The sequence below is a fragment of the Phasianus colchicus genome, chromosome 6 (genome assembly GCF_987193195.1).
Source record: "Phasianus colchicus chromosome 6, bPhaCol1.hap1.1, whole genome shotgun sequence".
Taxonomy (NCBI): domain Eukaryota; kingdom Metazoa; phylum Chordata; class Aves; order Galliformes; family Phasianidae; genus Phasianus; species Phasianus colchicus.
In genome coordinates, this window is record NC_143441.1 from 38,579,051 (window position 1) to 38,601,978 (window position 22,928).

Genomic DNA, 22,928 nt, shown 5'->3' on the forward strand with positions numbered 1-22,928 from the left:
GCAAGCCAAAGAGGATGGGTCCCACTTCTTTGGCAAATCAGCCAGATGTGAGCATGCTGGCTGTAGGGAGACAAGGTCTGCCACAGCTTTTATCTACCAAGCCTCTGCTCTCCACCAGAACTGTGTGTCAGTGGGCAATGGGATGCAGCACAGATTGTCCTTCCCCTGCTGCCTGCGGCCCCACAACACTGAGGTCAGGCAGTGAGAAGGAGGTGTCGCAAGTCCAACCTCTGCTCCACACGAAGCAACTGTGAAATCAGAACTGGTTCTTCACGGCCCTGCTCTTCCATGCTTCAAAAATACACCACTTTATCTGTCCAAATACAAATCTGCAAGCATAAGGTGACTGGCTTTATAAATTAGACTGGAAAATGTGCATGCAGTCTTACATACCAGTTGGTCGCTGGTGTCTCCAAAAGCCAGGTGTGAAGATGTTATGTCATGGCAAGTGTGTGACTTCAGAGAAACAGTCAGAGCCTCGCGGGCTGGGGCTGGTGAGAGGAGAACCCGACAGGGATTGCTGCTGGGCTGAATCACCCAGGCAGGCCGATATTCAGTCACTGCATATGGCAGTGACTGGTCCTTAAACTGGTCCTTAAACTCTGCCTCATTTTGTAATCTTTCTGGGGCAGAGGTGATGTGGTCTGAGACAGCATGTGCAAGCAGAGCACCACATTATCACTTCTGAGAAGACAAAATGTCTTCAGAAGACATCTTCAAGCCTTCTGGTGCCAGTTGCTCCTGTGAGTCCTGTGACTGCTATGATGGCTTTACACGTAGCATCTGTTCACTAAAACCACTTCCTAAACATAGATAAGACCTTTCCTGTTTAAAAGGGCATGATGAAGTACTGTAATATCAGTAACAGAAAACCTGGAAGGAAAGTACCAACTGAAATATAAAGGCTGAGCACATAAAAAGTTGAAGTCTAAGAGAAAGCCAGTTCCAGCTTACGACTGAAGTTCGCAAGGAGTGCCACGCTATCTTGTCTGAATCCAGAATTTTTCTGCTTTCCCAGGACACTGAGGCACGAATGGCCCATTGCCCATCGTCTCCATCAGGCCTTCCCACCTTGTTTCATCCCTTAGGTAAGTGGGCTTTGTGATCATGTTGGGTCTTCTTCCACATATCCTCCAGAGGTCCCTTCTGACCTCAGCTGTTCAGTGATCCTGTCATTCTCAAGCCCACGGAAAAAAACACCCTGCTTGTGCTGCCCGGAAGCATGCATGAGAAGAGACTCATGCCCACGAGCAGCCTACTCTGCGGCCTGCTGGTTGGTTCTTCCCTTCACTGCCAGCAGATGAGGTGTGCATGGATACCTGCTGATGATGAGCACATGGGCCAGGCACACACCAAGTCTGGCTGCTGGTGGCTGAATGTGCAGCACTGCCCAAGTGCCTGCCCAGTAAATGCCATCTGAATGTCACCCCACACTCATCACTGAGGCAGGAATGTTCTGGCCCCACGTACAAGTTAATGGGTGCAGGAGGAAATACCAGGCCTCTCCGTAAGGTATGCACGCACAGTGACACACCTCGAGGCTTCCTCCTTCTATCTCATTTCTGCCTTCTTATCAGACGTGCTTATTCACGTGCATTACACGGGCAGTGAAGAGATGGTTCTGCAGTCAATGCTGGAGAACTGCTGCACAGCTGGAAAACAAATCCTGGCTGTGGTAGCAGTTGCATAAAAGTACAAAGTAAGCCAGAACTTCCTGAGACTTTTTGTCGTTATTTGTGTCATTTCCCTTCCCTGAAGTGTTGCTCTTTTGGCAAGATGAGTTATTGATGTGTTGCAGCCAAGTATGTTTTCATATTTCTGTGGGGAAGTCAGTCTGCCTCCAAGAGGTAGCCTGCCTTGCTTGAAAGTTCCTACTTTACACATAAGTTTTTTCGATTTTCCCTGAAAATAACCCAGCGTGTACCTGGAAATGGCTTATGGCTAACTGCATGAGACAGTAACACCCGCAGTGCCAAGGGAGGGTGAGTGATGTGGGAAGGGAGAGATGCAGGCAGGGGTGATGGGAAAAGCCTGGCAGTGGGAATTCTCACACTCATTTTGAGGACTTCCATTTGCCACAGACGAGCTCACCTTCCTGCAACGATAGCACCCCACTGCCCACGTTGCACAGGCATTGCCAGCTGTGGGAGTTGTGGGGTGGCCACTTGTCTCCTCCCCGGTGAGTCACTGTGCCCCAGCACCATGCAGCAGGGCTGTTCCTGAAGTAGCATGAGCACAGCCCAGGATCGTAATGAGCCACTCCCATGGTCTGTCTGAAGTTTTGGGGCGTTGTTGAGTTTTGTTGGCACGCAGTTTATAAAGGAGTTGTTTATGCATTGTTCCAATTACTAGCTTTGGATGAGGATGGTTTTAGAAATGCACCTTGCTGAGCTTTTCTCAGAGAAGAGAAATGGATGCTCTGGCTCCCAACAGTGCTTTGGTGCTTGTTTAAAGGGAACAGGTATCAGAGAAGCCAGGCAAGAAAACCCTTATTTCTGCATCATCCAAATGCTCCTGCAGGGCTCTGAGAGAGAGCATAGGGAAACTCTGCAGAGGACAGCAGTGGAGGCTTCGGTCTCAGGTTGATCTCAGGACAAACTTGACTGCTGGCTCTTCTATTCCTATCACTAGGTGCAACCCAGAGCAGTGTGTTCTCTACACACTTAATTTCCTCTGCAACTGAAGTCAGTCTCCTCACAGGTAAAAATGAAATGACACACTAGGAATTAGCACAAAGGCAACCTGCTGGCAGAATCCCACTGCATGGGACACAATAGCCATCCCCCTGGGTGGCAGTGTTCCTACCACAGCTTTTCATAGAATCACAAATCATAGAATCACAAGGTTGGAAACAGCCTATAAGATCATCTAGTCCAACCGTTTTCATTCCTTCCCCATCATCTCTCCAATTCCATTGCTTCAAGTTCATGGGGAACAACCCCTGTGGGGTACTCCTGAGAGATACGGTATGCAATGCATCATTCTGGAGAGAAATCCCTGCTTAGCCTGCAGCTCATCCAAAATATCGTCCTCAGCTATTAGAAAGTTCTCAGTGCCAGCAGCACTGCTTGGTGTTTAGTGTACGTGAACAGCCATTTGTTGGTTGTGTATGAGGCCTCTGAAGAGGTGTTTATCATACAGGAAGATCACATTAAAAAACAAGCAAAAAATTCAGCATAACATTTTTCAAGCAATAGTAAAAGTTTCCTTGCAACCTTTAATTCTTATACACACCTCACTTTTGCAGTATCTTAGCACTTGATAAGCACTTGCATAACATCCAGCCACTATTTGTCAATGATAAACATCTTAATTTTATACAATGGAAACCGGGGAACATATTTTAAACTCACCACCACCTAAAGCCGTTTCCTATTGGTTCTGTAAATCTCAGAAATCAAAAGGCAGCAGCAAGGTATCAGAAAATTGAAAATTGTTCTCTCAAGAAAAATGTGAGTATCCAAACCATTATGGCGCTTCTTCTTTAAGTCAGCTACACTGGAAATCTGATCCCCAAATGTCCTGATAGCTGCAGCCAATGTAAATATGAAGGGGACTTCCTTACACAGCTCTCCTCAAAGCAGATGGCCATCTAGAGATTTGCAGCCAGCGTTGGGCAGCATGACTATTCCCAAATGGTTGTTTGTTTTTTTGGTTTTTGTTTTTGTTTTTTTTTTTTTGCAGAAATTACCATCAGAACTTAAGTGCTGCATGTTGCACACATCTGCTGTGCGAGATTCAGGCAGTCCAGAAGGAGTGTTGTGTTCCAAGAGTGAGATTTTGTCAGAAGCATTAATTGCCTGTTCTGAGCCCAAAATCTGTTAACAGCACCCTCCACCCAACACTTCAGCATGTGGAACAATGCATGTAGTGTAACTGGGTCATGGAAGGAGACATACAGGGTCACAGCCCCACACTGCTTTCAAAGAGCAAAGAACACAGTGACCACTTCTCAAGGCACTGAGCTGGATTTATTCATTTGACCGTATCAGTATCAAACTGGAAATAATCTGTTTAAGATTACATGTTAGAAAGGAGCAGCATTAAATAATGGATGTATGAAAAAGAGACTGTGCTTCAGAAAAGATTCAGTGTACAACATACATAGTATGCCATTTTAACAAAAATGCTTAAAAAGAGTCATCCTAAGCATCAAAGAGAGTTTTATAAAAGTTTACGTTCTCATCCCATGGGATGTACAGAACTATGCAGTTTGCATAGTTTTACTATCATCCAAAACATCGTGTTTCAAATGTATGAGGCACAGCAAGAGCAATATAATTCCATTTCCATAGGAACATAAACACAGCTTGTCACTCACTAATGACACGCTTTCCAAACCGTAGCACTCACGCCAATCATACACAAGTTTAAAGCATTAAAAAGCAAGAGACTGGAGATTGCCCACTGTTACCAATATGAACTAACACTTGCCCTACCCTTGAAAACTAGCTGAGATAACCTTGCAGTAGCTGCAACATTGAAAGCTGGTGGAGCCAGGGCCAACTTGCTGTGCCACTCCCAGAGCTAATAGATACAGCCAGATACTCTCTCTGCCCAAGGAGCAGGGGGACAGGGAAGATACAAAGCTAAAACACATCTGTAACCAAGTGATGCTTTGACTCCAGAGACACCTGATATAGAAACTAGCTCAGCTTGAGAAAGCTCCTAATTTACACTGAGAACGACCAGAGACTGGCCAGATTTCAAGACTGAAAAAAGACTTTTGGGGGGAAGGTTTTCACTAAGGACAGCTCAGATAGACCTGATCTTATGGCCCACATGCTCTTTTTTTTTTTTTTTTTTTTTATGGCAATACTTGCAAGCATATCATATAAACTTTACAAAAGTGTAAAGGCCCAGCACAGGAAGGTCTCCCAGAATAAGACATTCCCTGCAGTGTTCTTTGTGTTGTCTTCTTGTTGGTCAGCCAGTAGATGCACCAATAGCATTGCTTGAGATCAGCTTATCAGAGCCCCTAAGGGTTTAGCTTAATCATCTGTGCAATTATAAACTATTCACATTTTACAGCCTACAGTGGCGATATTTTTATGTACAAATTTGAAAATCAAGTCTTAAAATCAAGTTTTAAGAGGTAGAGGTCCATTTCTGACTTGCTGATAGAAAATGTTACTGGGTCAGTCATATTCTAATGCTGGCGGTGCCCTAACAATATTGAAGTAACCAGCAAGAGCTCCAAGATCTATGTAAAGTGATCTTTGCCTCTTTACCAGGTCTGACTCCTCCATGCTCCCAGTACACAATGAGGAATCTAAAAAGAAAAGACACAAAGCAGAACATTATTGCACAAATAGCTGCATCAATGCAATTTCATAGTTAAAGGCATTATTGGAATGATTAGCCTAACATTTGCTTTTATTTGTTTGTGGTTTAGAAAGCTTCATTTTTAAAGCCAATATAAAATATATCTCATATAAAATAAAATGAAAGATAATAAATCAACCCATAAATCCAGGACAAAGAAAAGTAAGCAGCTTGCTACTGCAAATAGCAAGTGTGCTCAGTTGCTACAAAAAACCCTATCTGCTGGCACAGCTAGACAGAGCTTCCTCATTCTCTGGGCCACAGTGCTAAAGGAGAGTTTGGTACAAGAAAAAACTGCTAGTTTTCTGACAGTCGAGAATTCCCCTTCATTACAGGGGAATTTTCATTTAAGTAAACGACATCCTCTTTGTGACAGTATAGAACAAACCTGGGACTGTCTGTCTCAGATTATTTTCTTTTAAGTCAAGGTCTGAAGAAACTTTGCAGCTGTAGAACTCCCCTAAATACTTGTGCAATGAGTGTCTTGGAATCTCAGGCACCTAAATTAGAGTTCCAGTGTAATGGCCAAATATTCTTTCATCTTCAAAAGAATTGATTGAGATAGCCTGTGCTGGTCATAGGATTATGCACCCATGAGGCAAAATCCAGAAGGAGCAACACCACTATAGATGTAAAGGCAGTGATTACTTTAAATGTTTCATTTCAACAGTTACTCATTAGAGCACCCAAAATTTTGCACAGGTATCTCTTCAAATAATTAGTGCAATTAAATGAACCACTTGTCTGGGCTCATTTTATAAATGCCCTTTATCAGGGTGATCATAACATATTTTAGAAGTAGAAGAAAAGCATTTTGAAGCCTGCTAGCAAGTTGCTTGACACCAAAATTCCCTTGGGCTTGATACTATCTGAGGCCACATATTTTTTTGTTTGGGCTTTTTTATTTGTTTGTTTTTTATCTGGCTCATATGTTATCCTTCATAGAGCAATTATCAATGCATGAGGGAGCTGAATTCCATCCTAGAGTCATTACCATTTTGAAAACAAAGGGCTTGTGCTGTTGACAGCATCATTACAGTTAGATTTTGTGTGTGGCTTATCTTTAAGGAGGCAAAAAGTATTTATTTTCATGGCAGTTGTTGAAACTTTGCTTGTTGAAAGACAAATCACTGACACATACCCCTGTAATACAGGGATGAATTTAGTCATCTTGGGACAGCAATCTATACTTAATGAAAAACTGCCAGGGCCTTTTCATGAGCCAATTCTTCTGGAGCTGCAGAATTCAGGCTATGTTCTCCTGCTGAAGTCAATGAGTGTTTTACACATCACCTAATGAGTGCTGCTTCTGACCTAATCTGATCAGGATTTCTACTGATCTTCTTCCAGAAGCTTTTTGAGTTTAGCTCATTTCAAAACACCTGTCAAGCTGAAGTTTGACATAATGTAAAATCTACAAAGTGCAAGGTAAGGCTGATATTATTTACCTGTAATGTTTTCTGGCAACTGCAGCTCCTTCCTTGCAAGTAGTCTTTTCCTTTCAAACAGTGCTGAGTCCAAACTCTGGCAACGTGGCTGGTCTTCTGGGGGTGGGTGTAAAGCTTCATGTTTCAATAACTCTGCTGCAGACAGTCTATGGTTAGGATTCCTTTCTAGAGCTGCTTCTAACAGCTCCCTCATGGAAGTGCTACAGTCTTCAGCAATGTCCTCTAAAGGGGGAGCTTGTTTGTGTATCTGTTGGAATTATAATAATTTAAAAAAAAGACCATTGATACAGTTACTCCAAAAATAATGGAAAAAGTAGTCACAAATCATCATCTTGGTGGTCCGGGAATTCCTCATTTACAACTTACCACCTCTCCAAGCTAGTACAATCAAGTAGAACATAATATGTAACAACAGAAAATCCACCTTTTTGTCAGATTTTATCATAAATTTTAAAACTCAAAGCAATTCCAAGTATAAAATCCAGTGCAACACAAATTCACCAGACTTCTGTACCACAGCATGTGAACTATAGAATCAAGCTCTGTTTTTATCTGCAGCTTCTAAGCAAAACAGACCAGCAGCAGGACAGAGACGAACTTGTTCCAATCAAGTTTCACCCTGTTCTATCCCTGTTCTTGCAGGAAGCCCAAGGCCCGTCAACTTGTAACAAAACCACAGAGATTACTCCAGCTGAGATTCAGCCTTCCACTAAATGATCAAAACTTACTTCTTCCCTCCCTCCCCCAAAGCAAAAAGGATGATATCATCTCTCTGACAAATATTTTGACAGTCTTTGTATGACTGAAGCTTTCCCAACAAGAGTATAAGAACCCCTTCAATGGAAGCAGAGAGATGGTTTTTCTAAGGGCACTCACAATATACAGGTAGGATGGATATGCAGACCGAGGATATCTGTTCACCCAGGGCGGAATGCCAGTTTGCATGTGAATAATAGTAGCTCCCATGCTGTAGATGTCTGCTTTGGTTGTGTGGCCTCGGCACAGGATAACTTCAGGACTCATGTAAATCTGTGAAGAATAGCAAAAAAAAGACTATCAGCAGTGGTAAACAATAAGCAATGACCAGTCATGATATGCTGTGATTTGAAACACACACACGACAAATCCCTCTGATACCTGCAGCCTAGAAACCAAGCACCAGCTGGGGAACAGATTTTCTGCTCTGTTACACTGAACAATACACAACTGTTAGGACAGAACTGGCTTTCTTAGTCTTCTCTCCACTCATCATCCAATAACCAGCACGGTGGGGCACCACCCTAAGAAATGGGGCAGCGAGGCACAAGCCAGGTTGAAGACAAGGCACAGATTAAAAGTCAGCTCCTGCTGTGCGACCAATCCCCAGAGCAGTTGTTAAGGCAAGCGTCTCTCTCCCATTTCTTTTTAAACCAGAAATTCCTAAAACTAATTCCTAAACCAGAAATTCCTTGCCATCCAAGTTACGGTTTCCATCCAAAATTTTCCACAGAAAAGCTGAGCTTTGTCAGAGCAGTTGAAGCACTCTGAGGGCACCTCCCTGCCAGCTAAGCTGGGGTGAGAACTGGGGTGTGAGAGGCACTGCTGCCCACCACTGCCAAGCACCTGGCCATGCGCAGGGGGAAGATTTCAGCACTGAGCTGTCCTGGTTGTCGCTCCTGGTTTCCACTTTTCCCTCATCCAATTGCCCTCTAAAGGAGCCAAACAGATCTTTAATTAGTTCATGCCACCCCGCCACAAAGAATCACATTAAAAGCCATTAACTGAGACAAGGGCAGGAAGTTAAATCATCGCCACATCGCTGGCCTGCTCGCTACCAGATGGAGAATGGCCGTAAGGCTCACGCAAATACCATGGAATATTTCCCAGTAAATCACACTTCACATCTGCAACCAGAGCTGTGGACTGGAAGCACGCACACAGGAGCACGTCTGGAGCTGCTACTGACTCCTGTCCATTGCCTTCCTCAAAGCTGCGGTAGAAAGAGGCATCTGCCACAATTAAGTCTCACAAAGACCAAAGAACAGAATCCCACTTTTATGAAATAAGTAATTACAACTGTGTACAATGCAAACAATGCAACCACAGTGAAATCTGTACGGACGAAAAGCAGCTACTTTCTTGAGGAAAAAGGATGCTGGAAGTATAACCTGTCTGCAGTTACAGTCAGAGTGTGAGAAAGGTCAAGACACACCCCAATTGCACAAGGACAAAAAGCAAATACGAGATGTGCACCCACACTGTGATTTCAGACTGATTTTGTCTGGCCTTGAGCTCAGTTGCCACCAAGGTGGGCAGCATAACCCCCAATCCTGTCCCATTGCCACTGCTCTCTGCTGCTGGGCTGGCGACCCAGCCATATCAGCCTTTTTTTTTTAAACACTGTGCTAGTTTTAGTTTAGCATTCTTGCAAATTAGCCACACCCTCAATATTTAAATAACCTCAGCAATATTTGCAGCTGAAGCTTGTGCAATTTAACACAGTGACAGAAGCATGGCGCAGTACGTAGTTAGTGCTTACACCCTCAGAGGAGAACGCTAACTCCAACTGCGGCCTCCCGAGTGGAAACCAGCCGCAGCCAGTACCAGTGCAAGAGGAGCCAGGCAGTTCCTATGAAGGAATCTGTATGGCAGCAATACAGACCTAACGAGGGGAGGTCATTACACAGCCACATGCAGAAACAGCCCTCCTGGACAACAGCTGCACCACTTCTTAAGGCTGCGTAACAGAGGTGTAAAGCTCAGGAGGACTTTGGAACAAGAGATAAGATCTTACATGGAAGAAATGATGAGAAAACAGTACTGTGAATCTGAAGAAGGCATTTGCGAATGACTGGACTCCACAAAGCCCAGCATGAGTGCTGTGGGTCTTGTGAGCACAAAAACCTCATATGCTAGCATTCACAATGTTCCTGTAAGCCTTTGACTGGAATTTGAGCATCTCTTTTCCCAGTAATCTCTCCACAGCCTAATTGTCACCCAGCGTGCTGCAGCAGAGCACCAGGATGGCCAGTTCGGAAAACCAGCTGCCCCTCTACACCACTCTGTAGGATACAGCACACCACAGGACCCTGCATGTTTTAGAGCTGCATGGACTGTCTGCTTTCTGTGGGCATGACTGCAGGTGCTCAACAGTGCAAACTCATTTTTCTTTCTGAAAGGGAAGAAGTGTTTTTCACAGTTGTGCTTCCCAACATTATCTTGACCTGTCCTCCAACAGCCAGGGTTGGACCATCACCTCCTCCACAAACCTGCAAACTGCATATCTAAAACAACTCTATCCTTGGGAAATTATACACCAGGCCTTTTATCTCATTTTTTCTGTCATGTCCCCTCCTCCTCCCCCCCTTTTTTTTTGATTCTTATTAATAGCATGCACGCACCCACACAAATGATCAAAGCACATACATTAAGTGCCAGAAAGCACATCACTTTCAATACAGTAAACATTTTAAACTCTTAACTCCTCTGACAACACAAATATCTGAGTATTTTCCCAAATATTCTGAAAACAAAAATCAAACAAGCTTGGCATTCTGTGAAATATGAGTTTATCCTACCCTTCCAAGGAAGCAAGATGCTCTCTGTCAGTTACATGAGTATCTCCTCCACACACATGCCTATGCTGTGAAAGAGCATCAAAATAGTAAGTGCCAAGAGTTTAGCTGGAATGTTTCCTGTAAACAGCCTCCTCTGGCAACAGAAAGCAAGCAAAGGCCCATTTGTAGCAGCTATCCAAGCTAGTTGCTGCTGCTTGGCTGTTTGCTAAATAGCCAGTCTGGAAACACTTTGGTATGAGAGTGCTCAAGTGGTGAGCAGGACCTCTCTGCGTGTTCAGAGTCCAAGTCACTGAGAACGTTTAAAAGCCCCTGCCTCCTTTGCTGTAACACCTAAGCATTTTACCAGATAATCATCAACCACGCAGTACACAATCTCCATAGGACATAAGGACTACAGACACGTGGGAAATGAACCCACAGGTTTGTTGTTTCTGTGGTTTCAAAGGTGGAGTGCTGAGCAGGTCACCCCAGTCAATAGCTGCTATCTCAGGAGAAATCTTTGACCAAGCAAAGAACTAAATTCCAGTCTGAAGCATCTCTGACCAGCAGCTGATGTGCTGCAAACCACCCTCCCCAGCACTGTTCCTTCATTTGGCTTCAGAGCATCCTGACTTCCTCCTTGACTTCAGGTTGAATAATCACTAACAAGTGGGACAGCAGGGAAGCTAACACAGCTTTCAAAGTGCAACACCTGACTCTCCACTCAGCAAGTTCAAAAAAAAACACCACCAACAATAACAAAAAAAACCCAAAACATTAAAAACTTACAAAACAAATATTAACATCAAGTAATATATGTATTTACACTCAAGCTCCAAAATTGAATGTGGGCATCACAGTAATAGGAGTGATACAACACACAGATTTTTGTCCCTCATGTCTTACCTCTGTTCCTCTAAGGTCTTTGGGATAGTAAATGTCCTCAGTCATTTGAACACTTAAGCCAAAATCCACCAACACGGCCTTAGTTGACATAAACACAATGTTGCTTGCTAAAAGAAAAACAAAAAAGTGGCATTTAAGGTTCTAGCATGTTGGGCATTTATTTCACAACGTGACTGTTTCATTTGGATGTTTGCCTGAAACAGGAGGCCAGCACAACCAGTCCCAACAGCCAGTTCTTCTGCTAGCCAAAACATGTCTGTTAGTGATCCAAGACCAATTTTTAATTATATCTCAGAAAATCAAGCAAGACTGGTTTGCTTAAAAGAAGAAATTAATGTCTGGTCATTTTTCTAACAAAACAAAACAAAAATAAAATAGAGTGAGAAACAGAGAAAATGGCTGAGGGCAAAGGATCACGCTGGGGGATTGATGAAGATCTTTGCACAGCCAGTCTCCTGGCTTGCTCTGAAGAGCCTTCCTGTCTCCAGAATTGCGAGCACACTGTGCAGCTATTGCTACAGACAACAAAACTATGGTCACCAAGGGATTTCTTAACACTAGCAAAATAAATAAGAACTGAGGCTCCTCTACAGCCACCATACCTGTCAGCAACAGTGGCTCAGCATAATGAAAGAAGATAAATGTAAAAGTAAGAAAGGGCAGAGAGTTCCCTGTCTGAATTGCAGCACTATCTAGGAGCTTCATTCACTTTCCTTCATCAAACTCTGCCTAAGGCACAGCATACCCAGAGGCTTTCTTTGCAGTTGTATTTCTGATCAAATATTTATGAACGTAATGCTTCTTTTTAAGGCTTGAGAAATTCTTATCCATTTCTTCTGCAGCCACAGACAAGTCTCCAAGTTATGCAAGAGAAATATATTTTCCCCCCAAAGCAAACAGTGAAGTCAGGTCATTTCCCATCTTGATAGTGCCTGCCGTGACCATACAGTGGGAAGAAACGGAATTTCATTGCACTATACTGATTCCTCAAGTAATCTCCCAGAAAACTGCCTACTTACAAGTGCTATGAATAAATGAATAAATCAGTATTTTTAAGTATAACTATGAAGATACCGATTTTACACAACACATAAAAAATCATGCAGAATGCAGCATTCCAATAAACGCAGCAAGCTTTGCTGCCTCCTTGGGACTGCACTCAACTCCAGCTTCTTGTCAGGACACAGGAAGAGAGGGACAGCTCTGCTTCATTTCTTGTCTGAAACAGCTGAAAAAGCCCAACGCTGACCCTACACTCAATTAGGCCACAGCAAGCCCAGGCAACATTTCAGGCTTGGGGCAGAGTTTCTGAAAGACTGCGTGGAAGAAATGGGCCTGGCAGTGTTGGTCAATGCTCAGCTAAACATGAGCCAGCGGTGTGCCCAGGTGGCCAGGAAGGCCAATGGCATCCTGTTTTGTATCAGAAATAGCTGGCAGCAGGAGCAGGGAGGTGATTGTCCCCTTGTACTCAGCTCTCGTGATTTAATAGCTTTCCAATGAAAGGTTAAAACAACCCACTGATCTACTGCTAAAATCCAACAGAAAGTGGTTCCTCCTTCTTAGCTCAAGGAAGCCTTTCTCTCACTAAAATCCCAATTCCCCCATATGTCAGCATGACGGACTCAATAGAAGAGGATTAATCAGGAAGAAATCAGATGTATGGGTACTTTTTCTGAGGCAGGGCACTGGGTAGTATTCCAAATAAACCTTTTACTAATGTAACAGAATAACAGAACTATTTGAGTTGGAAGGAACCTTTAAAGGTCATTTGGTCCAACTCCCCTCCAAGGAACGGGGACACCTACAGCTTGATCAGGGTGCTCAGGGTCCAGCCTGAACTTCAGTGTCTCCAGGGATGGGGCATTCACCATCTCTCCTAGCAACCTGTTCCAGAAGGCACTGGTAATTCCTGATAATCATCCTGTCAACTAATTATTCTAACACTTAAGTTGAATATTTCTATTCTACACACACAGAAAAAAAATCTACTTTAAGAAAAAATAAACTTGCAGATGAAATGTTTTAATTAGTAACACTCTTACTAGAGTGGCAGGCAGATTTTATCTGTTTGCAGTGAGGAGGAGATACTGGAGGAATAGTATTCAATATTAAATTAATGCTGTATGATAAAGCAATTAAATATGATTCCAATAATTTTAGTTTTAATATCAATATATTTTGATGATTTACACAAGTTAATGCCCAGGGGATTTTAAAAACAAGTTGAAATTTGAAATAATTGTTAAAAGAAAAAAAAACAATAGAAATTATGTATTTAGTTGAGGAACAGCCACATACAGGCACAGAACTACTAAAAGCAGGCATAAGAAGAAGACAGGAAGGATTTAGGTTGAATGTCAGGGGGAAGTTCTTTACCAAGAGCATGAGGTGAGGTGCTGGAACAGGCTGCCCAGAGAGGCTGTGGATGCCCCATCCCTGGAGGTGTTCAATGCCAGGTTGGATGGGGCCCTGGGCAGCCTGGTCTAGTATTAAATGTGGAAGCTGGGAGCCCTGTCTGCAGCAGAGAGGTTGGAGCTTGAAGATCCTTGAGGTCCCTTCCAACCCAAGCCATTCTATGATTCTATGAAAGGAAATATTTAGGGCAAATTTCCAAGGAAAGAAGTTCTGGCTTAATGCACTCTGATAATTTTGCTCAAACTTCTTTTAATTTTTATTTCAAATCTGTATTGCTCAAGAAAGGCAAAGGACCGATGACATTTGAATCATCCTCTCCATTAACATAGCAATAAATAGTGTATATAACTTATCTGAAGAACCCAACCTTGTTATTTGTTGGCATGATCCAGTTTCTCCGTTCCTGTGATGCAAGGCTATGCACCCCACCTCTGTAGCAGGCTTTTAGGAGAGCCCCACCCTGATCTGGAACAGAGAGCACCCCCAAGGAACCGAGCACACTTACGTTTGATATCATGATGGATAATCCTTTTGGAGTGGAGAAAGTCGAGGCCTTTCAGGATATGCTTTGTCACCCAAATTATTTCAAATTCTCGCATAGGCCCACAGCTCTCCAGCTTCTCCATGACAGATCCTCCCTCCCCAGCTTCCATGAAGAGATGGATGGTCTCATCCCACAGAATAGCTCCATATAATTCAGCAATGTTTTCATGACGGAAACATGCCTGTATTTCTACATCTGATGGTTTGAACTGTTCCACTGGCACCTAGGAGGTGGAAACAGAACCACATAAAAGCAGCTCAAAACCCAGGTTATTTATACTAATGTTAGTTTTCCTATAGATGAAAATGGAAGAAGGAAGCAAAGGGCTCTTAACTACTTGTTTAAATACAAAGTTTTATTTTGATTTTGTGCTTTATTCCTTTCTAATCCAGATACATCCTGTTCAAAAATAAGAGAATTTTTGGCATCTTGCCCTAATAAAAAGTGCAGTCTTCCAGAAAAAGCAATGTAGCAAGAGTTATTCCCGTCAAAAACGGGTGGTTGTTACGCAAAAGCTCTATGCAAACTTCCTGGTGAAGGAGATAAAAATCCCACTGCTTTTTCAGCTAGCTTTGTGCAGTCTCATCTGCTCTACGAGAGCTGTACATCCTTTTGACATGTGGATCAGTGCTTGCCGCACAACAATGCTCAGCACAGTCTGCAGACTGACAGCGCTCCACACCATTACTGACCTTGTTTAACTCCTTATCAGCCTTCTTTTACGACTTCAGAGAAAGGAAGTCCGCTTTAAAGTGAGCACTCAGCAACACTTTATTTTAAAAGTACTGATGGCAGATTATTAAAGCAATGGGCAACGTTTGCTTATACTCAGGAAGGCTATTATCACTCTTTTTATTTTCTGCCCCTCAGGCTTGTGGCTGTGAAGCAATTAACACACTAATAATTTTAGTGCAGTGAGAAATACTTTTTGCACATTAAGAAACATTAGATTACTTTGACCCTGCAGTGGGTTATGTAGACAAACTAAATCCTTTTCTAGGCCCATATGTTTGGCAGAAGGGCAGGACATGCAACTCCCTGCCTATTCTGTTGCACATAGAAGGCAGGTACTTATTCACAAGTGGTGGGGTATAGACAAATATACCACCTGAGCTTTTGCTGACCCTCAATTCAGAATAGTTCATTGAGAGGTGACGTTATCAGAAAACACAGGCTTGCATTAACGTAGAGGGGTGGTCAGCAATTCCCTAGAGACATCTCTCAACTTTATGCTAAGTTAGTGTTCAAAACACCATGGGATCTGCACATAATCTGAGGTCACTCAGACATAAACGCCATTGGAGTAACAAAAACACATGTTTGAAAGCCTCAGTTGAAGGGTGAAATCCCAGAATCATCTGCAGCAACAGGGTTTTGTTCTCATCTCCAGCAGACACATGATTCTATGTTGATACATTACTGCCACTGAAGGACAAGCATAAATTCTTCCCTTTACCCCAGGCACAGCTGCAGGGGGTAGCAGGCCTGCCCACAGGATAGCTATACAGGCTTCCAGACACTTCCACAGTGCTTAAACTTTTCAAGTCTCAAGGCTGAAAACAAGCTAACAATTAAAAACATCCATTTCTCTTGCTTTATGTAGGCCAACAGAACACAGGCAATATTCAGCCTAGTAGTGGAATGTAATGCAGACACATTTAAAAATATACTACATGCTCCATGTCACACAGTATCTGCACACAGATAAAGCTCCTGAACTAACATACCAGTTTGCATGCCATCCGTTTCTTGGTTTCTCTATCTTGGGCCAAGTATACCTTCCCAAAAGCTCCTCGCGGAATAAAGTCAGAGCCAATATTCCTGTAAGTCAGCTTCCAAGGAAACAGGAGCACATCCGAGTCAATCTGATAGCGGCCATTCTTGGGAGTGATCTGTGGAGTTAAGTTACAATGAAATAATAAATCACACTGAAGTTAAAACTACATCAAGTCTAATTAATCTTATACATGGGATGGAAAAAAATATACATTGCTTATGTATGTACACAATGCACGCAATCTGTTCAGCAGTCTTTATTTAGAAACACCAAATGGGAACAGCATGTGAGGTGTGGCATCCATTCACAGCCCAGGCATCCACGTTTCTCTCAAGTGACTAACTCACAAAGTGTAAGTTGCAATTAATTGTCTTGAAACAACAACAGCAGCTGGTTTAATGAAATTACCCACCTCTTGTTATTAGATTTACCTGCACATGTTTGCCCTTCCTGCAATCTGCTAACTTGTTATGCCACATAGCTGTTACTCACAGGTTATCTTCTATGATGTGAGCAAGAGTTTCAGCATTTCCTAATATCAAATGGACTGCTAGAAGAATTTCAATTTTCCATCTTGTATCAGAATTTCTGCTACTTACTAAGCAGTTGAAGAAGTCTGCTGCGATTTCACCAGCTACCTTCCTGCAGTTTTACACTGTAGCTTAAAAGTGACCAGGAGTCACACTATCTTCTTTAGGTGGCCATGTATAGAGAGCCTTGGGTCTCTGCACTGCCACAAGGGCAAGGAGGCTCCTCTAGAAAGTAGTCCTGAGCATCCAAGTCAGTATCTCGCTCTTAATCGTCCTTTGGAAGAGCGCCCTCCCTCTGCACATGCCAGAGATTAAACTCCTAACTGCAGTGATGCAAGACTTGCTTTAGGTTTGACGTTGGTTCTGAAGTCTCTTCATATTCTCTTAGCTAAAACAGCACTAATCTTTCCAGCAAATATGCTTCTTATTAAATCGGGATATACAGCATCACCAGTAAGCAGAATATTGTAACCTGTTTACTGATAGGTAACCAAGATGCTTAAAGACATATAAAAGTAGATCAAAGATATTTATCACTGTCTGTCACATGGTCTCACCGTGCTCAGCTCTTCTGCAGCCCTTTCTAAGATAACAACATCTCAGAAGATTACTGGTTTTAGATTTAAGATGTCACGCACAGAGTCTGTGCTTTACCTTGGTGGTTTTGATTTAGGAAAGTATCATCTTCACCGCTAAAGCTGGCTCTTGTGACTAGTATTTAAACACGTGAAATAAGTTCATTCTTAGTTAACTTTTGGAAGGTTAAGTTCTTAATTGATGTGGAGGGTGCTTTTTTAATACAAGTGCTTTGCTCAGGATGAGCAGAATAAGTTTTCCTCATGCTTATTAAAAGCAAGGCAAAAATTGTACCAGCTCCTGCACCTCCCCTACGCACTTCTATGTTTCACAGGCAGAAACTAGTTAATCTGCATGTGTTACAACTGTCCTGGTAAGCAACATGGATACAGGGTGGATCTGCAGAACAAAAGAGATCAACGAACAGCACACTATTCGCATTTCAGCAGGCTTCGCATCAGACTAGATCCTTGCCTGACATTGTGAACTGAACATTCTCCTGTGGCTGTACACTGCCGTCTTCCAGCTTAAAGAAACTCAGCCTGGGCACTCGGAGGCCCTTCACATTGCAGTCTGTGGGATAAGCAGACAGCCAGGAATGCTCCTGACCTTGGCTAAAGAGCAGCAGCTACATACAGTGCAGTTGTGCCTATTGAAATGTACCCATTGGTAAGGCCCTGCCTTCAGTCCTCAGTTGCTCAATGAGTCACACGCACCTAATAACACCTGGTTCATACCAATTGCATGCATCTATAGAAATAATATCCAAGCAAAACAACTCTGAGCACATAAAGCAGTGCCTATCCTTAGTATAGGAAACACTGAATATTAGTAATTGTCATTTCAATGTTACAATTCAAAAAGTGACCATTTTGCAATATTCCCTCAAAATCAGGATAACACATTACTCTTTGCTGTTTCACACCTAAGAAACTGTCAAGCCTCAAGCAATGAATGCTCATGTACAAAACACACTGCATGCAAGAATTTTAGATGACCGATCTAGAATATATTAAGAAAACAAAACAGTAGGACAAAAATATATGAATAAACTTCCATTTCATGATTGGTTGTTTCAAAAGCAATTAATTTTTACTAGCAGTTCAATGACAGTAATATCTATAGGTGTTTGTAGAACAAAGGTCATTTTAGGAAAAAAAATAATTAACATCTCCCAAGACACCGCATCTATGCTTGCATTTAGTATTGTGTGATATTACATAATATTGTATTTCTGAACATTGCTGTTGATGTTAAACACCTTTTCTCCTTGTATTACCATATTTTACAACCTTTTGTGCAGATAAGGAATTCAGAATAGATTCCAGACCTTTACTTGGGAATTGTGCATAATGATCTCTGCTACTGCATCAGCAAAGGCACTGGAGAACTCCCAGATGCTCCTTGTAAGCCCTCACAGCTGTGGCTTTTGCTTTCTTACTGCACGTATTAAGCTTGCCTCCAGCACTGGGAAATGCTTTCTAATCTCCAGGCTACCAACATGCAACACAGACTGCATCTTTCTGAGCAGATGTTTCTTCACAGCTGCCTGGGACTGCAGGGGCTGGATCTGATGTCCCTAGGGATCCCCTCCAGGCTCAAGCTTCCACAGTGAACAACAGTCTGCCTGTTACTGCTGGGACTGGAGGTGATCTCCACTTAGATTCAGCAATAACTTGTAACACCTATACCTACTAATTTTCAAGTGAAAAGAAAAAAGACGTACCATATTCAAGAGGATTCCAGATTCTTGCTGTCTGCATCCTTTAAATTGTTTTGCAGTGTTAGACACCTGATTTGCAAAAGCAAGCAGGTCTTCCACAGTCCCATATTTGACGGAGGACATCAAAGAAACCTCCCTCTCACAAAACAGTAAAGATTCTGCACGTTCTTCATTTTGATTTTCCTCTTCACACATCGTAATTAAGCTGTCCTCATAGACGGCAAGGTCTCCACCTGGATAAAGGTTTTCCATGATGTCTATCACTTCAGACATATTTAAATTAGTTAGCAACAAGTCAATTTCCTCTTTGCTATCACTACCCGTGCTCATATACTCCATTACTGTCCACTTTGCAAAACCACTCCTGAAAAAAAAAGAAATAAAACAAACCTGAGGACATTTTTTCATCTGAATCTGTAGTAGCAAAGCAAGAAGGAAAAGAAGTGATCAGAATGATAAGTAGTTCGTCGTTATATGGTTAGATTTTTAAATTATTTTGTATTAAGAAAAGTCATAATTAGTAGAAGGGGTGAAGAGGAGAAGAAGAAAGTCTTCACTAACAACCTGTTTCGGAAGTTATTTGTGAACTCCTCCAATCATTCAATCTTGGACTTTACATAAAGTTTCTCAATGGAGTTGGTGACACAGTAAGGAAGCACGAGCCAGTTATGTTTTGCTGGATATGCAAAAATGGAGCACCCTCAGTACCACTGCAAGGACTCATTATTTGGAAATGGATGACAAACAGGGATATAAATATACCATATTAATTTATCCCCAAGATTTTGTGAGCAACTTATGCGATGTGTCCAGAAAGAGAAGATCACAGAGCAAAGCTAATAAGCATCCACAGTAATAAACACCTGTTAGTATCACTGCATGAAGCACCATCTATCACCAGCTGAGATACACCACCCACGTTTTCTGCAAATGACTGACTAGAATTAGACTTGAACTGAAATTTTTACCAATTTACGAAAAAAGCCAGAAATGGAGTTACTATGAAAGTAATGAACTTCTAAAGCAGTTTCAAGCACTCTGTTCAGCTCGTACTATTCCTAACAACTTTTAAGATACATTTCGACCATATGGCTGAAATGGACTTTAGATCTAAGAAACTGGATTCAGCATCCCAAGAAGTCCTTTCTCATCCCAGATTCCCAGATTGAGCCAGAGTTATTCTACCCAAGTGAAAGGCATGTGCACGGTCAGCCATTAATATTCTTACACACACAGTTTTCAACACGTAAATGTCTAAGTGAACTTACCTTATATTTATCCCGGTTACATCACACAAAATCATCAAAAAGGTCTCAATATAATGGGTAAAGACGTCATGTTTCTTGAACCTGTATTTACCACCGATGATAGATTCAAAGTGTTCCTTTGCAGTCTATTAAAAAAGGCAAAACAAATAAAGCCATGGCACACCAGCTCAAGCAGAAGGACTGGTTTATGCTCATATGATCATTTGTTTCACAGGCTTCATGGAAAGTAAAAGTAGTAATCACAAGGCTGAGTGAGATAACAGGGGATTTTTTGCAGAAAAAGATGACAGCTAAAAAGAGTCAAGCTGCTGTATGATCACCCAGATTTCCAGGTACTACTGCAAAATAAGTTTTCCATGGTTAGGTCTGGAGTTTTATCCTCTCTGCCTCATGCTTGAAGATAGCAAAGAAGAGACGAATCTTCTTTTCCTCCAGTAGCACATACCCCATTCAGAGAGCTCTCATTTCCCTTTTTCATAAACCACCTATTCTCAGTAAAAGATGACAAGCAAACAAAAAAATACTTACAAAAGAAAAAAAGAAAAGAAATAAGCACAACCTATTTATCTCAGGCACCACCAGCAGCCTCAGTCCCCCGAGGTCATGAAGCAATGCAGCTTGCCCAGATACAGTTTCTGGTTATGATCACTATCTTACGTCCCCGCAAGGACGTGGAAGCTTTGCGGCACGTATTTCTCATGGGCTGGAAGATGCTTACGTCAGCTCTAACGTCGAAGAAAAATGAGTAAATTGATGCAGCTGGCAGAGAAATTCAGACCATGTGCTGCAAGCTCAAGAGGCAGGACAGGAAAACTCGGCATGGGCAGAACAAAAAACGGCATGAGAGAGACTGTGGTACCACATCCCCCTTTCCAAAGCCCTGTGATGGGCTCAGCAGTCTGCAGTCTACGTGCTGGCACCCAGTATCAGGGCACAGAGGGGGAACCCCCAAGTATTTATCTAGCCGGGTGCTGAGAGGGGTCAGCATTTTGTCAGCCTACACCTACACAAGAACTAGCAGAAGCCCAAGCTGTTATCTAACCCCTAGCATCTCACCCTACCACGCTACTGCCCTAAAAGCCTACAAGTGGTTACTCTCAATCATAGAGGAGATTTCTAGCCTTTGCCCCACAGCTGGGCTTTTATTTGTTGTTTTTATGATGCCAAATTATCGGGAGTAAAGAGAAAAGCATCAGCCAGTCTGCTAAGGGGAACTGTGGGGCTGCTTCTGAAGAGCAAGGCTGGGTTACACACCAACCCCGAGGGACTTTCTGCAGAAAAACACGAGCCTCCAGAGGCCCCATCCCTTGTGGGCAGAGACAAGCGAGCGCCACAATTAAACTAATTCACTCCTTGATAATACTTTCATACAACAGACCACAGTGCAGCTGAGAGCAGACGCGGCTCTCCATAAGCTCTGTGTCCCAACATGTTCCCAAACCACAGCGTGAAGCTAACAGTACTCTCAATTCCATACTAACGCTTGTGTTGGGCGCTTAAATAAAGCATTAAGTCTTTCTGCACAACCCAGGTACACCGAGAAATCACGTCACTAATAGCGTTCTACCTGTGTTCTCGCCAGGATTCAGGTTTTATCTCAGCTTGATCTTTCAGGTCAGTTGCTACAGCACGGGACTGCTTCTCCAATTCTGTCATTATTTCAACACCATCACATGAGCCGTCTGCCAGCCAAGAATTTGTTTTTCCCGTTTATGACGAACGGCATTTCCTTAAAACCATCTTTCTGAGAAAAAGATCTCCTTAACGCGTCCTCATACCCGCCCTTTGCAAACAGCAGCAACCGCACAGCGGTGCGAGCAGCTCCGAGAAGCCGAGCCGCTCACCTGCAGGGGACGGCTCCGCTGCCCCTCCCGCTCCGCAGCACCTCAGGTGCCGGCAGGTGCCGCCCGCCCAGGACCCCCGACCCCCCCGCGCCGGGCTTACCTGCGGGGCGCCGGCAGCCTCCCGCCCGTCCTCCCGCCCGCTCTCAGCCGGCGCCGCGGCCGCTCGGCCCGCAGCGGGAAGCCCCGGGGGCGGGCGGGGCGCGGGGCGGGCTCCGGCCGCGGTTTCTATTTCGCTTTACGGGAAGGCGGGAGTCAGCGCCGCCCCGCCGGGTCGCGCCGCCGGAGCTCGGAAAAGCGGCGTGGTGTTTTCCGCACCCCACGCAGCGGCGGAGCGCGGCCCGGGGAGCTGTGTCTCGTCCCGCCGGCGGCGCTGCGAGCCCTGCCACAGCGGGTCGCGGCCCCACGCGACCCAGAGCGCTGCCGCCCTTCGGTACGCGAGCACGATGTAAGCGTTAGCTAAATAAAAGTTGAGCTGGAAGTCTGGTGGAATTTAGGACAACAATGTGTAGGATTTGATGGCGGCATTCGGATTAAAATGCTCCGGGTGCCGGTATTGTTAGCTTGGCAGTTGTTGCTGCGCTTCTCGTCTCAGCGGCGGTAACTCCGGCGGGGCTGTGCTGACCCGCGGCCACTGCCGGTGTTTCATCGCGGAGGGAACGGCGCCTCTGGTCACCGCAGCCGACCCTGCACCACGAGCAGCCGTGGGGCGGAACCGCCTCGCCATCCCAGGAGACAAGCACCGCGTTTTCTGTCTATTATCTGCAGTATAAAGGACTGTTTGCGTCCATTGCAAAGCTTTCATTACGAATGTTTGGGACAGGCTCCCCTCAGGGCTTCAGTGTTGGGGTATGTGTGGCTTCTTTTCTGTTCCTTACCCAGACACACTGAGCGCCCTGTCTGAAGGTCACAGGTACATCCCCTGCTATTCAGACCAGTTCAAAGTATGACACAAGTGGTGTTCCGGAGTGCACAGGGGCCACGATGCACTCAGCACCAGGACAGAGTATGCAGAACCCTGCCAGCAGCACTGACCTCT

The 22,928-nt window shown here is 43.7% G+C and overlaps 1 protein-coding gene across 4 annotated transcripts; it reads right to left on the reverse strand.

The window, feature by feature from the left end:
- Window positions 1-3,171: 3,171 nt before the first annotated feature.
- Window positions 3,172-22,078, reverse strand: MAP3K8 (mitogen-activated protein kinase kinase kinase 8). Of its 4 annotated transcripts, none has more exons than XM_031616063.2 (9): window positions 21,993-22,078; window positions 20,049-20,173; window positions 18,784-19,144; window positions 15,902-16,066; window positions 14,136-14,397; window positions 11,216-11,322; window positions 7,650-7,802; window positions 6,774-7,020; window positions 3,172-5,272 (listed from the first exon to the last, which is right to left on the reverse strand). In XM_031616063.2, the coding sequence occupies exons 2-9, from the start codon at window positions 20,081-20,083 to the stop codon at window positions 5,139-5,141; spliced, it is 1,464 nt and encodes a 487-aa protein (XP_031471923.1). In that variant the 5' UTR covers window positions 20,084-20,173; window positions 21,993-22,078; the 3' UTR covers window positions 3,172-5,138. The 4 variants fall into 4 exon arrangements, with proteins under 4 accessions (XP_031471923.1, XP_089999159.1, XP_089999162.1 ...); XM_090143033.1 differs by having other exon boundaries at window positions 20,049-21,697; window positions 21,993-22,055; XM_090143036.1 differs by lacking the exon at window positions 21,993-22,078 and adding an exon at window positions 21,616-21,980.
- Between the last annotated feature and the right edge of the window lie 850 nt (window positions 22,079-22,928).